Source organism: Solanum pennellii, chromosome 11 (assembly GCF_001406875.1).
Source record: "Solanum pennellii chromosome 11, SPENNV200".
NCBI classification, from domain to species: Eukaryota; Viridiplantae; Streptophyta; class Magnoliopsida; order Solanales; family Solanaceae; genus Solanum; species Solanum pennellii.
The window spans coordinates 2,062,795-2,078,177 of record NC_028647.1 but is presented as its reverse complement, the minus strand read 5'-3'; the positions used below and the strand labels follow the sequence as shown (position 1 = coordinate 2,078,177).

The 15,383-nt window shown below is 36.0% G+C and overlaps 2 protein-coding genes and 1 non-coding gene across 6 annotated transcripts in view; 1 reads left to right on the top strand and 2 right to left on the bottom strand.

Moving 5' to 3' along the window:
- The window catches only part of LOC107003229 (mRNA cap guanine-N7 methyltransferase 2), a 6,442-nt gene extending 2,646 nt beyond the window's left edge, over positions 1-3,796 (top strand). The window contains exons 6-11 of one of the 4 annotated variants that reach the window (XM_015201526.2): positions 1,124-1,246; positions 1,337-1,429; positions 1,903-1,971; positions 2,751-2,839; positions 2,950-3,047; positions 3,345-3,796. In XM_015201526.2, the coding sequence (XP_015057012.1) occupies positions 1,124-1,246; positions 1,337-1,429; positions 1,903-1,971; positions 2,751-2,839; positions 2,950-3,047; positions 3,345-3,482 (610 nt within the window). In that variant the 3' untranslated portion in view covers positions 3,483-3,796. The other 3 variants (XM_027912662.1, XR_003575030.1, XM_015201528.2) reach the window with 3 other exon arrangements.
- A 364-nt stretch (positions 3,797-4,160) lies between these two features.
- On the bottom strand, positions 4,161-4,233 carry TRNAR-UCU. Its single transcript has one exon. It is a non-coding gene; the product is annotated as a tRNA-Arg (tRNA).
- Positions 4,234-5,105: 872 nt separating this feature from the next.
- LOC107004573 (pyruvate kinase 1, cytosolic-like) lies at positions 5,106-15,232 on the bottom strand. Its single transcript, XM_015202818.2, has 16 exons — positions 14,992-15,232; positions 14,320-14,416; positions 13,281-13,378; positions 13,012-13,167; positions 12,424-12,501; positions 11,913-12,044; positions 11,548-11,628; positions 11,325-11,396; positions 11,147-11,236; positions 9,479-9,623; positions 9,229-9,317; positions 8,001-8,096; positions 7,815-7,882; positions 7,539-7,638; positions 6,882-6,941; positions 5,106-5,594 (listed from the first exon to the last, which is right to left on the bottom strand). Exons 1-16 carry the CDS (start codon positions 15,058-15,060, stop codon positions 5,442-5,444), a joined length of 1,584 nt encoding a protein of 527 aa, XP_015058304.1. The 5' UTR covers positions 15,061-15,232; the 3' UTR covers positions 5,106-5,441.
- Positions 15,233-15,383: the final 151 nt, after the last annotated feature.

Sequence of the window (15,383 nt, the reverse complement as noted above, 5' to 3'; positions counted from 1 at the left end):
GGGGGGGGGGGGGGCTGCAAAGTGGGGTGTCTTTTTAATGCTTTAAACTAGCTTTTGTTGTAAAAAACCATCGATTTGTGGCTTAAATTTTAAAGCGATAAAATGAGGTGAAGTGTGGGGTTATTGCTTCATGGATGATGCATTCAAACAATAATGCATAAAGTGATCCAAATGTACGACGATTTAGATGAAATGTTTCGTATCCATCAAGTCTGGTTTAGATGAAATGTTTTTAGAGCTAGGTTTCTACTTTCCTTATGTTGAGCTTTTAATTTTTGTGCACTGGGCTTCCTTTCCTATTGTCAATCACAAAACATACATGCTTAATGTTTTCCAATAATTAATGCATCAGTTTACCAACTATAATATTATCTTATTATTGCTCTTTCAAAAACACTTAACAATGCTTTAGTACCTTAGTGCCTACACTAAAGAGCTCTTAAGTGAGGTGAAGCACACTACCTGGCTTTAACTAAGCCTGGGATGAATGGAGGATAGCAGAATCTCTAGGTGTTTGGACATCATAGTAAGTCATGATTCTTCATAGTGATAATTGACATTATTCAACAAATTGAGAAAGAAAAAGATAAGTTCAGTTTCCTTTTTGTAGTACCCTCTTTGTACTTATTTATCAGTAAACACTAAACACTTAACCTTATCAAAAAGAAACGATCAATATCTCATTTTTTCAAGTAGTTGGGTTGTATATTCCTCTTGCTTCTGTAATTGCCTTTATACATTAGATTCACATTAATTACACTTTCTGGATGAAGTATGACATATAAGTAAGAGGCATACTTCAGAATCTATAGCTTGTTTCGTGTGATTTCTTTTGTTCATTTCTTGCCTTTTGCGGGTATTGTAAGTATGCTGATTTCTTGATCAGAGTGTCTGTTTACTTTCTTATATGCCGTTGAATATATATTTTTTCAACTCATAAAAGTATATTGCAATAAGATGATTATGTAAGTCTAGTTGGCATGGGGATCTTATTTGGGTTCAAGGCTTTGTTGAGATCCACTCATGCTGGTTCTGTCTCTCTTTGCACAAGTTATTTTATCTCAAGATTCTGCTTAATCTTGTTTGGTTGTTTGCACTCCATTTGACCATGTGGTTGTCATAGGGCAAAGTACCAGAAGAATGTTGAAGCATACCATAATAGGAGCGGTGGGATGAAACCAAACATTGTTCCTAGTTGTATTAGATCAGAAAATTACATGATCACTTTCGAGGTTGAGGAAGAGAAGTATGGAATCCACTTGGCACCCACTTATGTTTGATCTTATTGCGTCTCTTTTGAGCGATTAATTATGTTATGTTGTGAATTGGATTTCAGGTTTCCTTTCTTTGGTAAGAAGTATCAATTGAAGTTTGCAAGTGACATCTCTGCTGAAACCCAATGTTTGGTTCATTTTCCAAGCCTGCTCAGGTTCATGCAGCAATATTCCCTGTCAAATTTTAATTGGTTTTGTTGTTTTCTGTTACCTTCACCCCACCCCATATCTCTCTCTATATTTCACTTGAGACCCCTTTGTTGAACTCCACTTTTCCCAGTAAGCCCTGCCATCAGAGAGGAACCCTGACATGCCTCCAATCATGATCCACTATGATAGTTCTATTTTCCAATGTTCAACTATTTGAAATCACGCCTTTTCAGATATGGGAATAACCAAACTTGTTCTCGTAATGTGAATTTGGGTATTGTATTTCACAATGTTCTACAGATCTAGTAGGTTATCTGTATGCATCTTTGGTTTGTTTGTGTGATTTTTTGAGTTTCAGATGTCAACATTTGTGCTCTTGCATTTCCAAAATGGGAAGAAATACTTTAGCTTAGCTTACTTTCTTATCCTGCCAATGTAAATAAATCCTATAATTAACTTGTATAGTCATATTCCTCAGGTTGGCGAGAGAGGCTGGCCTTGAGCACACGGAGATTCAGAACTTGACAGATTTTTATGATGATAACAGGTAATAGATTGTAACTTACAACTTCACCATCATGGCTGTTTCATTTTGCTTGTTTGCCATCTTAATCTATCATATGAAATTACCTGAATTTTTATCACATCATTGATGAAGCCATGAAGGTAAAGTGATGATTCTCTTGAAGTTTAACTTTAAAATGTGATAGCTTATTGCATAGGGAATCTATATTCTTCATGGCAATGCACATGCCAAAAAGTAGTGTATACATGCCTTGCATAGTACTCAGATGGATGTAATATTGGGTGGGAACCTAACTTCAGATCAACTTTTATCATGTTGTGAAGTGTTCAGTCTTTGTCTCACCAAGTACACCATAATATTTCCTAGTAAGTGCGAAAGAAAATGGTTTCCCATCACTTGATCATTTTTCCTACCTTTTAAGAATTTAATGGGTCACTTATAGTATACTGATTTTCTTTTTCTAATTATGTCTACTTTTCCTTTTCTTTTGGTTGTTAAAATTTATTGATTTCTTTAGAAGGTTTATGAGGGTTGTTAGCTGGACAGGAATAACTCCAGCCTGGAATTATTGCTTAAATTAAGGTTTAACATACCACAGTTCTATTATTTTCAGCAGAAATAACTGATAGTTTGATAAAGTTGCTTCATTTATTTAGCCTTTTTGGTGCTATTTTCTTAGATTATTTGTAGTGTCTGTTATTTAGACCATTGTTTCAAGCGTCTTTAGTCTCCAAATAAAGTTCTGATAAATGTCTTTAATCAGAACAGCTGATCCTTCCTTCATTTTACTCCATTCATAGAGCACAATTTCTCGGAATGCTACAAGATGCCGGTCATAACTTTTTTGATCCCAGGGGCAGACTTCTTCCCAGATCGTATGACGTTTTAGGTAATCAGATTATTCACTGCATTGACCATCCACTAGAAACTGGTTCTGGTCGTGTATTACAACATCCTCCACTCATATCCTCCTATCCTTACGGTATTTTTCTTATGCAGGTCTATACACCACATTCATATTTCAAAAGCATGATCCGGATATTGCACCTCCACTTACAACTCCATTTTTGCCTGTTGGAAGCCACTATCTTGATGAGGTAAGGTTTCTACTCCACTTTTGAGGTATTTGTTCGATTTGATTAGATCTTCATACTGTGTGTAGGCAGCATAATTATTCATGGGAAGTCCGCATAATTTATGGTTGGGAAATAAACGACCTATTGAGTGATTGTTTGATTCTTTGGATTAGCAGCATCTTGGTTGAAAGAAACTATCTACAGGAGTGGTTTCTTGGCAGAGGACATGCTTGTACTTTGCTACTTTCTATTACCAGGCTTTCAATGTTATTCCTAGTAGTCTACTGTATAATTTAAGCTCGTCTCCTCGTGATCCAGATGGAATGGCAAGTCATTTTGTGGAATGAAGAGGAGAATGGACAGACTGATTCGTCTATAGGGTTGGGCAAGATAACTGAGCAAAAAGGGATTTTAGGTCCTGGTCCTGCAGAATTACGTTTCCCCGAAGCTATTTGATGTGATAGAGTAGACATTGGTGGATGGCAGTTTGAAGGATCACGGCAGAAGAGGCGTGACCTCCTGGCGTTAAATTATTATATCCTTCGTTTTGTTGTACAATGGATAGACATTTTGATTAGTAGGTTGGCTTGTTGTATATAGAATAGATCCCTTTTAGGAACTAGCCAATCAATGTACTAATTAACCATTGGAAGATTCATCTTCACTGGCTTGACGAAAATTGAACAGCTTCCTTCATGTAGTCATAGATGTCAAGTGATTTCGAGGTTATATTTTTTGACTGAAAGTGTTGTGGCAATTTTATTTGATAATTTGAGTGTTGAGCAGCTAATGGCCTGTATGTTGCTATAGGTATTGACACTTAGTTGTGAATGAGTAAACAGACACACACTCACGCCAATGATTTTTCCGCGTAACAATAACATACTCAGTGTGATGGTATATATCTATGACTTCTCCGCAAAACTTTTGCTCCCTTTTGTCAACAAGTCTGATGATTTTTCCGCATAACAATAACATACTCTGTGTAATGGTATATAATATATCTATGACTTTTCCACAAAACTTTCACTCTCACTTGTCAACAAGTCCAATGATTTTCTCCATAACCATAACATACTCAGTGTAATTCAACGTAATACCTTGTCCCAAAAAAAAAGGAAACAAAAAATCAAACACACCCGGTGGGACTCGAACCCACAATCGCCTGATTAGAAGTCAGACGCCTTATCCATTAGGCCACGGGTGCCGCTTGTTAAATACCACTAGAAATTATTTTAGTATTCTAACACTTTTGACACCTCTCAATTTATTACACCACTAGTTTGTCAACAGCTGCCTGATGTAAGTGAAAGGTAGGAGCATAACGTGATACGCAAACTTTATTCCTATCGTGTGAAGATTAAAATGTTGTTTTTCATGAACCTAAAACTCAAAAAAGGATGCCTTTCTCTTTGTATTTATTATAAAAAATTAACAATTTGATGTTGTATTCGCTTTTGCCTTCAATGGAATTATTCATCATTCAAATTATTTATAAGAATTAAATTTGTATACGTTGCTTGCTTTTTCCAACGAAAATAACAGTATTGAACTTCTTAGTTTCAGAATGTTTACATTCAAATTTTATATGAAGTAATTAACTGATAGTTTTAATGTCCAATAAATCAGTAGCTACTTAGACGAATACTTAAAAACACCAATGATAGATCAATGCAAACACTCTTATTCTCCATAATTTCACCGATTCAGCCATATTTATAAGTTTGTCTCTCAAGAGTTGTTTGATGTGAGATATAGAATATAATAATACAAGGATAAAATGCAAGATTATTTTATTGTGTTTGGTTGGAGGTATTAGATAATCCTTGAATTATATATCCCAGCATTCATACCTCAGTAATGAGATAAGTTATCCTATATACACTGTTTAATCCTGGATAACTTGTTCCCAACCAAACAACCCCTCAGGGTATACGACTTCACTAATAGAAGGTAATCTTGAATTCTTGATGATTCCACTTTCTCCTTTTACCAACTGTTTGACAATCTTCCTATGAAGAGTTTGTTATCATCAAGAAAAGAAGGTTTTATATATCACTACTCCATTCATAAGATAGCTATTAGAACTACTTATCTACCTGAAGATATATATAATACTATTTGACACACAAAAATAGTGAAGCAAAGTAGGATGACACCCTTCACTGCCTACACAACATATGGATTAGAGAAAAAAAAGAGATTTGTTAAAGATGACACCGCCTTACAAGATAATATTCTTACAACTTAAAGTGGTAAGCGTTACTTACAGAGGATTTACATCGGTCCGAGCAATTATTACAGCCATGGATCAACCTGGTTTTATAGCTCCATTAGATGGTTTTCATGCATTCTGTTAACTTGAGAATGCTCTGATGTTGAAAATCCATGTGAAACATAAGAAGATGTACTAGCCTAATTTTCAAGCTCAATGATCTTCACCACAGATGCGTCACCAACTTTCTGGAAAACAACAACTCGGTCATGTGGCTTAATAACACCAGCTGTTTTCCCATGGTCTAGTGCAACCTTCAATATCGACTCATCGGTTGCATTTGCGGACTCAGCCTGAAGAAGGAAAGAACAAAGTCAATGTTCTCGCCACGCTACACCAAACACTCTAACAAGAAGAAAGAAGGTTACAGTAACTATGAAGTTATAAAGGCCAGAAGGACTATCATGCACTTCCCAAAGTTCTTTTTCCTTTCGGATTAAATGTAAGTTATATATGACATTTTTATCTTTTATGCTTATCAACTTATTTATACATCATCTTAAATTATCTTTCCTCTTGTACTTTTTATTTTACTCATATGGTACAAAGGCTCTACAATCTTAACAGCAGCGTAAGTAACTTCCATTCCATTCACCTTGTTTTTCTTTCTTATTCTTAACATTTTAAGAAAGATATATCCAGTAACTGATCCCCCTGTCTCTTTTCGTTACTCTTCCAGCAGCATATACACTCCTTTCCAGTGTCTGATCTAGTCATATAACGGTTTTTTTAGGGACAGTTCTAAAGCCACCACTATTTCCAAACCTTTTTCAATCAATATTAGTCATTTTCCGCCAGTCGATTTTTTGGCAAGTTTCTGAAAATTGGAACTTTCCTGACGAGATGTCCATGACTGAGGATTTTCTGACAAGATTCCAATGACCAGAACTTACTCAACTAGATTTTGATTATGACTTTATGGCAAGTCTTCTGGTGACTATTCAACTGAATATGTCTTCAGAAAAGGCAAACTCGAGCAAGACAAAACACAACTAAAAAAATCATGTGGCCAATATATACTAACTAGATGACATTAAGTCTTACCCATGTAGTTCCATACGCATTAGGTCTAATGTTTGTAGAGAATTTTAGTGTTGGAGAACCAGAATTATATAATGTTGGAATAAAATGAGTCAACAATGGATCAAAAAATGTACTACCTCTGTTCCACTTTGTTTGTCATAGTTCGACTCGGCATGACGGTTAAGGGAAAAAGGAAGACTTAAAAGCTTGTCATCTAAACCATGCCATAACACGTGTGTAGCAATAAAAGCAGTGTGTTATTCTTTTTTAAACGGACTAATAAAGAAGTAGTGTCAAATAAAGCGAACAGAGGGGGTAATAAGGATACATATAGCCGACCACAACTAGCTTGAATGATGTGTAGTTGTCATTGTATTCTCTTACCTTGAATATTTTGCTCATAAAATAATACAGAAGAACTAATACAAGATGAGGTCAAGCGATATTGTTAATCACGCACTTCACTATTCCATGTTGGTTAACATAATCTTTTAATAAGAACTGCAGTAGCTCTGGAAAGAAATTTATTTAGGGAGGAACAGATGAAAATTTCATACCGGATGTCTTGGATCTGCAAGGATGGGGAAAATTCCTCTAACAATAAGAGACTGCCTAGCCTGTCATTTAAGTCATCAATGCAATAAAATCAGTTTCATTTTCGATTTGCCAATGATACATCATCTATGATAATATGAATTAAAGAATGAAAAAAGAAAGCATCAGAAGAAGAGCTTTATTAGCATCCCAATAAACCTTTTCTAACACCAAGCATCAGTCCGAGTAATTAAGAAAGAGTTGGGAAAATAGACAGTCTAACAGGATTCAAATAGTTGCTTCACAACAGAATTATTGGGTGTTTTTTCGAAACACAAATTTTGCAAAAATTGGGTTTCATTTTCGAGCAAGCACCGCCTTAGCACCTGCCCAGAAAATAATGCATACATTCGTAGGAGGTACGATGAATCAGATTATCTCTAATAAACATGTGTCATTATTGAACCATCTAGTCCGAAGAATAATATATCATCAATGAGTGAAAGGAGATGTACCACATTTTGTTAGGGACAAATCCATCTAGTAGGATCTTGACTTGTTATACATATAGGTAAAAGATGCACTTCAATTTGGCACAGGTAACATGATGGTAATATCAATGTACATATAAGTTGATTTTTCTTTTAAAAAAAAGGAAGTCCTTTAAGAAACATGATTACCTGAAATGCACCACTGAATGTCCAGCGGAGTTGGTTTGTCTTGAGACGAGGAATGACAACAGATAAAACTGGCATCGATGGCCTATACTTAGCTATCAATCTGCATCATCAGTAAAAGCTTATAAATTGAGTTTTCTGCACTAGAGGATGGACTTCAGAATGTCATGGCATTCTTTGATGAGAAGGTCTGGTAAGGATGTCTTTGACAGATATACACAATTTACATCAATGGATAGCAAATATGATGTTTGGAGAGAGAGAGAAGAGAAGAGAGACCTCGCAGCTCTCCCTGAAGAAGTGAAGCAGATAATAACAGATGCCTTGACCTTGATGGCAGCACGTACCTTAATAAAACAAAAGCAGAGCAGACAGTATTCATGTCAATACCAGAATCTTAAAGTCTATGACACCGTTTCCTCCAACCTAACCAAAAACTTAACATGAGCAACAGAAACAACATACCGCAGAGGAAGCAATAGATTCCAAGTGAGTCATTGGTTCTCCCACACACTTAACAGCCCTCTTAAAATATACATCTTGATTATAAACCTTTTCTGCCTGGAATGGGGACTAATTTTAGAAGTAAAAATTTACAAGAGAAACTCGGAATTATCATCTGACTACATTGAAATCAACAAGACGCCGCCTTGGAAGGCACAAAGTGAATTTTAAAAGGCTAATATGAAACATAAAAAGATAAGGTTATGCCACAATGTCAGCCTTATGACTGATTGGTTAAAGATCTGTTCCTCTCCTGTGCCATTTTGGCTAAACACAAACTTGACTAGAAAAATGTACTGGCTTAACTAGCACATCATTAACCAAATTCACAGCCTTTAGTAGGTTATTCATCCCCACCCAACAAAATGTGGTAGAAGATACACTTGAACCGTGGTATATCCGAGTTTAGCTAGAGATTGAACTTCTCTTCGTATTTCACTTCGTTGCATAGTGAACTCATCACTGAAGAGGTCCTTAAAAGAGAAATAGATGGAGAAGATAGGTCTAGTTAAATATGTTTCCTAATTCATTTCTTCCATAGCTGCAGGACTAATTCACACCATTGCAGCAATTGATTGTCCCCAACAACTTGCACTGAGCATGAGCCATTTAAAATTACTTACTCCAAGCATATCCATGTACCTTTGATGTATGTTAAGACTTCATCACTTATGAACTGAAATCCTTTCAAACATCTAGAACTTTCACTATACATGATTAAAGTGCTTTTGGCGCACTCAATTTCACTTTAGGGGGTATGCTTTAGAAAAGTTATCTGATCTTCAGAATGAATTTTAACAGTTCTACTATGACTAAAGAATAAACATTGAAATCAACATAATCGTGCTTTGTAAGGTAGGACCACATTCATGGTAAATACGTCAAGTCAACACAGCTTTTACTTTATATGGCATCAACACAGGAGTACATTAGTCTATCAACTGCTATTTCTGATATTAGGTGTACTTTGTGCTCCATATATATGATACTGTTCAATCTTACAAAAAATGTGACATTGAGTCAGTAGAAATTGTACTCTGAAGGTTGATGATTACAGTGTTATAGTATAAAGAACAAATGACATAACGGGGAAAAGAAGATTCAAAGAAGACAATGAGGGGTCCATTGACAATGAATTCACAATGGTAGGCATAAGGCATATGTAGAACAGCAACGAGGTAAGATTTACCTCTGCACAAATTTTACCAACAGTGGAAATAGTCTCAACAGGATATAGACCTCTCAGGGTCTCTGCACCTAGAAGAATTGCATCACTACCTGGGATGAAAGAAAATTGATATGAAGCATCTTGGAGACAAGGACAAAAAAGGCACATTTATACCTACCACAAGTATTTAGCATATATTCCACATTTTTCTCATAGGAATCTAGTATATCAAATTAATGTGACAACAGGCCTGTCAAAGAACAGAAGTTACCATCCAATACTGCATTGGCAACATCTGTTGCCTCAGCACGAGTGGGTCGCAAGTTATCAGTCATACTGTCCACAACACGAGTAACCACAGCAGGTTTACCAGCCATATTGCACCTGTGAACAGCTGCCTTTTGAAATAGGAACACCTGGTAATTAATATAATCTGGTTAGAAAGAAAGAAATCTATACTAGATAACTGCAAAATGCCTCACAGTCAGTGGGAAGGTCAACATGAAACAGTCTAATGAAGCAAAAAGAAGTTCAACACCGGACCCATCTGGCACTAGTCAATCACACGTAGATTATTCAAATATATTGTTAGCCCACATATAGTTCAATGAGAGGACTTCCATTTTATGTGTCACTGCCTTTGCTTGTTAAGTGCATTGCATCTATTCATGTGTCTTCAAATTAGTAAGCAAATCAATGCTCGACCCTTATATAGCATAAAATGTTTTATGATGTCCACCTTTACTCTTCTCAATACAACTTCTCCATATTCTATTCCCAATGAAACTCCATGCTATCTTTCAAGCTAGTACTAATGAGCTAATATCCATGAGTTGAAGTCAAGCTCCAGCAATTGATTTGATTTCCAGCTTGTTCTTAGGTGCAACAACTGTTCCTTCATGTAATAATGAGAAGAAAGCAAGAATTTAAGTAGATGTTTGGCTGCCTTTGTCAGATTCATTCACTGACGTGACTATGAGCTGAACCTCTCACTCACTGCATTTAGAGCAAATGTCATTGGAACGCATGAACTATAAGAATTATTAAGGGCAAAGATGACCTCCTCGAGAATTCTGCAAGTGGAAAGATGAAAGTTATCTAGGACTAAGTGACAGGAATGGAAGGTCCTGACACTAGAATATCAATCATTAGATGTGATTAAGATACTATTTAGGTAGCTTTTTGCTCATTTGTTGACCCAAAACACATTTAAAAGTATCTCAATATATGTGCCTCAACATTTCAGAACGTGTTCAGATATCATGGTGTACATGGGGGCATACTGGTCATTTGCCCTGCTTGTCGAACACTGTGTTGCTTTTCTTTTATCTCTTTCTTTCTTTCTTCATTTTTTTTTGCCTTTCCAACCTTACTTGAGCCAAGGGTCTTTCGAAAAGAACGTTGCTACCTTCACAAGGTAGGTAAGGTCTACGTACACACCACCCTCCCCAAACCCACTTTGTGGGATTACCCTTCATATGTTGTTGTTTCCTTTTCAACCTTTAATTTGATCTTCGAATCACAACACATTTTTACGTAGATTATAAAATTTTTCTTAAATCAATCAATAACATAAAGGAGTCGTGTATTATCGCCCTTCCAATGAATCATTCAGATTAAACAGTGTGACATCTAAGCATGAATTAATTCACAAAATTATCAAGGCACACAATACATTTTTAGTACTCTAAGTAAGAGACAGCGCCTCATAGATGTACGTCAAACAGGACCACATTTATTTTTGCATAATCCGCAATATCACTTTTCATCCCTAACGGGAAATTTACTCACATCCACCCAAAAGAAATTCTCTGTACCATTTGATGTTTGAATTGGTAGATCATTTGAATGTCATTAATGATATGCCACTTTAATGAGGTGGCTGTTTTATCATTATCAATAATATGTCACAGGAAAAGACTGAGGAGAATTCACTGACCTTCTCAGGTGGTAGATCTATCCCTAAATTCCCACGAGAGAGAATAATGCCATCAGCTTCTTCGAGAATCTCATCAAAGTTGCTCATTCCCTATAAGCAAATGCAAGGAAAAATTTATACCAACTACTGTGCAGTTTTTTTCATAAATAAATCCCTAAGTATTCAATAGGTAACTAACCTCCACATTTTCTATCTTAGCAAAAATCTGTGTTTGATCAAGATCACCCAGCTTAGATAGAAATTCACGAGCCTGAACAAGAACATGAAGAACCACTAGATTGTTACAAGATATGCTTCTTCACTTCTGAAGTGATCGCATAGGAGTAATCCAGATCTTACGTAGGTGAGGGAAATGTTGAAATTAATAAAGTGGAAAGTAGAATTCTGTAGAATAGCCTTACATGTCGAACATCTTCAGCATTTCGCGTGTATGACAGTGAAAGGATATCTATTTTGTTTCGAAAGGCCCAAGTGCTTATAACCTAAAATAATTACAAGATGTACAGTGAAAAATTTACCATTAGAGAGTATCATAGTTCTAAACGAAATTTGACCAATAAGTTCTGCAGAGTTGTTTTTAAACTGTACAATGTGAACCTTAATGAGCAAACAAATTGTCCTTCCCAAAATAATCTTAAGTATTTAGTTTTTCGTACTGCCAACACAAAATACTTGGAGTCTCTCAGACCAATATGATGTGGCATAAATTTAGAGAGTGAAAGACTGATTGCAGAATGATAGACTTCGATATTAGGTAACAACAGACCTTCTTATCTTTGTCTGTGAGAGTTGGTAACTCAATACGGATCTGGGAGACATGTAATGTGTACAATGGTCCGGCCAAGGTGGCAGAATTTTTAATCAAGCAAACGACATCCTCTCCTTTCACCTCTGTAACCTGCATTGTAGAGAACTCTTGAGAGCGGAAATTTAACTAGTATAACATTGACCACATGCTGCACTTCTTTTTCACATTGATTTCCTGCATCAGAAGAAAGTCTAAACGGAAGGCCCATGTGACTCTAACAGTAACTACACTATGCTGTCACAAGTGAGAGCAAAGTGCCATACTCTAGCTTTGGCTCACTCTCCCTCTCTCACAGACACGCGTGAACGTGCACACACACGTTATTTTGGTGTCGTTGTGTGTTGTGGGAAGGGGTAGAGGGGATTGAACAGGATGGGGTACAAAGTTTTCTCACATTTCTGAAATGAAATAAAAACGATCATCTCGCTGGTTTAAACATTTAAATTATTTGTTTTTCATGCTGCCTCACCTCTAGCCACACAGAGGTAGTCTCACTTCCCGTGAACAAGTACTGACCAATGAAAATAGTGTCTCCTTTCTTCACTGACTGCAAAATCATGAAAATTTAGCATCAGAACATGTCATGGTTCATGCAAAGATGGGAACTAAAATCAGCATGCTTCTACGTTTACAGTCTCAGATGTAATTTTCCAGATATCATTCTAAACTTTTGAAATTGGATTTCTTTTTTGATAAACTTGTCATCAGTTGATTCCCCAGTTCTTGTTTACCAACCCCTATGGACAATACTGCAACCTTGTTTTAGTGTCCACAATCTTAACCGCCATGCAAATTAATAGCTATTGTTTGCTGATGATCAAGTAAGGAATTCACTGACTTAAATTTCCCTGGACAAAAGTAAGAAGGTCGAATTTGAGAACTAACATGATGTGAATAGCACACCAGTCTAAAATCTCCTCCTACTGCTACGGTTACCCTGATAAGAGTTAATTCAACCTCAAAATGTACTTTTATGCATGTAATGCTATAGGAAGCCTGGAGGTGCAGTTCCAATAAACTCCCAGAAAAGACATACTTTTTGCCTGAGGGAAATTACCTTTGATAGGCCACTAAAATTTATTGGCAGTAGATTTGGTGTAGCCTCTTTATCTTGATCAGGTGTCAGGACAACTAAGGAATCTGCTTGGAGTGAAATTGGGTGTTCGCTCTTATTGACAACTTGTAATTCAGGACCACCAGTGTCTAGCATAACCTGAAAAGAGAAGGTGAATAGTTGGCCATAACAAATTTTAAAGGTTATATATTCAGACTTATATAGACAGAGAAGTTCAACTTGGTAGGAATAGCAGGAGCAACCGAGCTTACCGCACAGAGCTTCTTTGATTTTTTGACGGCTGCCCTTAGATTTTCCAATGTCTCTTGGTGAAATTCGGCATCTCCCCATGAAAAGTCAAATCGTGCCACTAATATACACAACAACAGGTATTAGCTCAGTGGTGTCAATGTTCTTGATCAGCTTAGTTCCAGCCACTCAGCATCTTTCGAAACAAAGGAGCACACAGAAGGCTACTAACAAGCTTTTGAAGAACACTGTTTTTAAGTCTTATGGATTGAAATTGTAAAACATACTTACACAACCAAGTCACTTATGAGGTAATTACAAGTAAATCTCTTGATACATATTAATTTGTAAACTGGTAACTAACCTGCTATCGCGGGTTAAAATTCACTAAACCATTACACTAACAGCATATATAACTTAAATCTATTCCTACCATATTCTACCACTCAGTTAAGCCTGGTCTATTTGTCTAATTCATTTCCCATCCTGAATTATACCAAACCATACTTGGTAGGATGAAAGTAGCAACTTTATTTACAAATGTAAAACAGGTAAATTACTTGAGAGAAAATATTTTCCACAGGTTTACTTACATTACAGAGGCATTCTTTTATTTGGAAGAAAAAAGTAACAACAAAAAGTCTCTATATATACACAAATATATAAAATGCAGATGTCTTAGTGTAAGTCTTCCCTGGTTCGATGTCCATTAGTTGATTCTTTTATTAGTTTTCTGAAGTTCCCCTTTTTTCTTATTGACAAGTGACAACATTTGGAGCCTTGGCTCAATGGTAAAAGCTTCTTCAGTGTGAGTGTGAAGAGATCACAGGTTCACGCTGCGGAAACAACCTCTTGCAGAATGCAAGATAAGACCCAATCTGGTCTGCCCCTTCCCCGACTTGCACATAATCGAGGTTAGTACTCCAGGTTTCCCTTTACAATAGTTTCAAGTTTTGTTCCCAAACATATTCATTTTAGTTAATCAAATGGCCAATTTAACACTACAGACTACACAGACATCAACTCTGCCCCCATAGCTAGTGCTAAAATATGATACCATACCAGACATTCCCGATTCAAGGCAACTAGAGATAATCTCCACCGAACGTGATTTCGGACCCAGCGTGCCAACAATCTTCGTCATTGCTGGAAAAAACGTCTGCAAAATCATCATTTAATAGATCAACAACAACATAACCATCCTCAGCTCAAAAAAAACATAACAAAGCAGTTTGGGAAAAAGTAATACGAAGTAAAAAAGCCTCGATAAAATACAAAAAATAGCATAAAACAAAATAATACTATAATCGATGTACAAATTAAAATAACACTTAGTAACAGAAATCGTAGAACAAAAAAACTACCGAAGTAATGCTACAATTACTAGTAAATTAACAGATCATAAACCACAAATCAAACACTTTAAGCTCATAGCATCTGCAAGCACATTACGCAAACAATTCTCCCCCAAAAAAAACAAAAATTCCTCAACATATAGTAACAGAACAAAAAACTACATATAGTAACAGAAATCGTAGAACAAAAATACTACCAAAGTAATGCTACAACTACTAGTAAATTTAACAGATCATAAACCACAAATCAAACACTTCAAGCACATTACGAGTACAACTCTCCCAAAAAATACACAAATTCCTCAACTTAAATTGACCAAAATTATGAATCTACAGTGAATCAAACAAAGTCAAATTGAAGTAATAGAATTTCACTCACAGGCTTTGATGGCTCGAGAATCGAAGCCATCCGAATCGGTTCTTCGAGAAGCAAGTTCGTCGAGTGCATTTTTCCGATAGCCGATCGTCACTGAAACTGCGGTGAGTGAGCTCAGTTCAAAGAAAAATAGTAGAATAATGGAGATAGCAAAACTGCTATAAATAGTAAAAAAATATTGTAGCATAAATGCATTTGGTGAGTGAGGCCGGGAAATAATTTATATTTTAAATAACTTTTCGGTTTATCCAAAAGCCGTTTCTTCTTTTTTTTTTCTTCTCATTTTGTCCAAATATATGAACATTGAATTTAAAAATAACAGATTGTGTTATATTTATTATATTTTAAAATAAATAACTATTATTTTCTCCGTTCAATAATAGGTGTTGTCATAC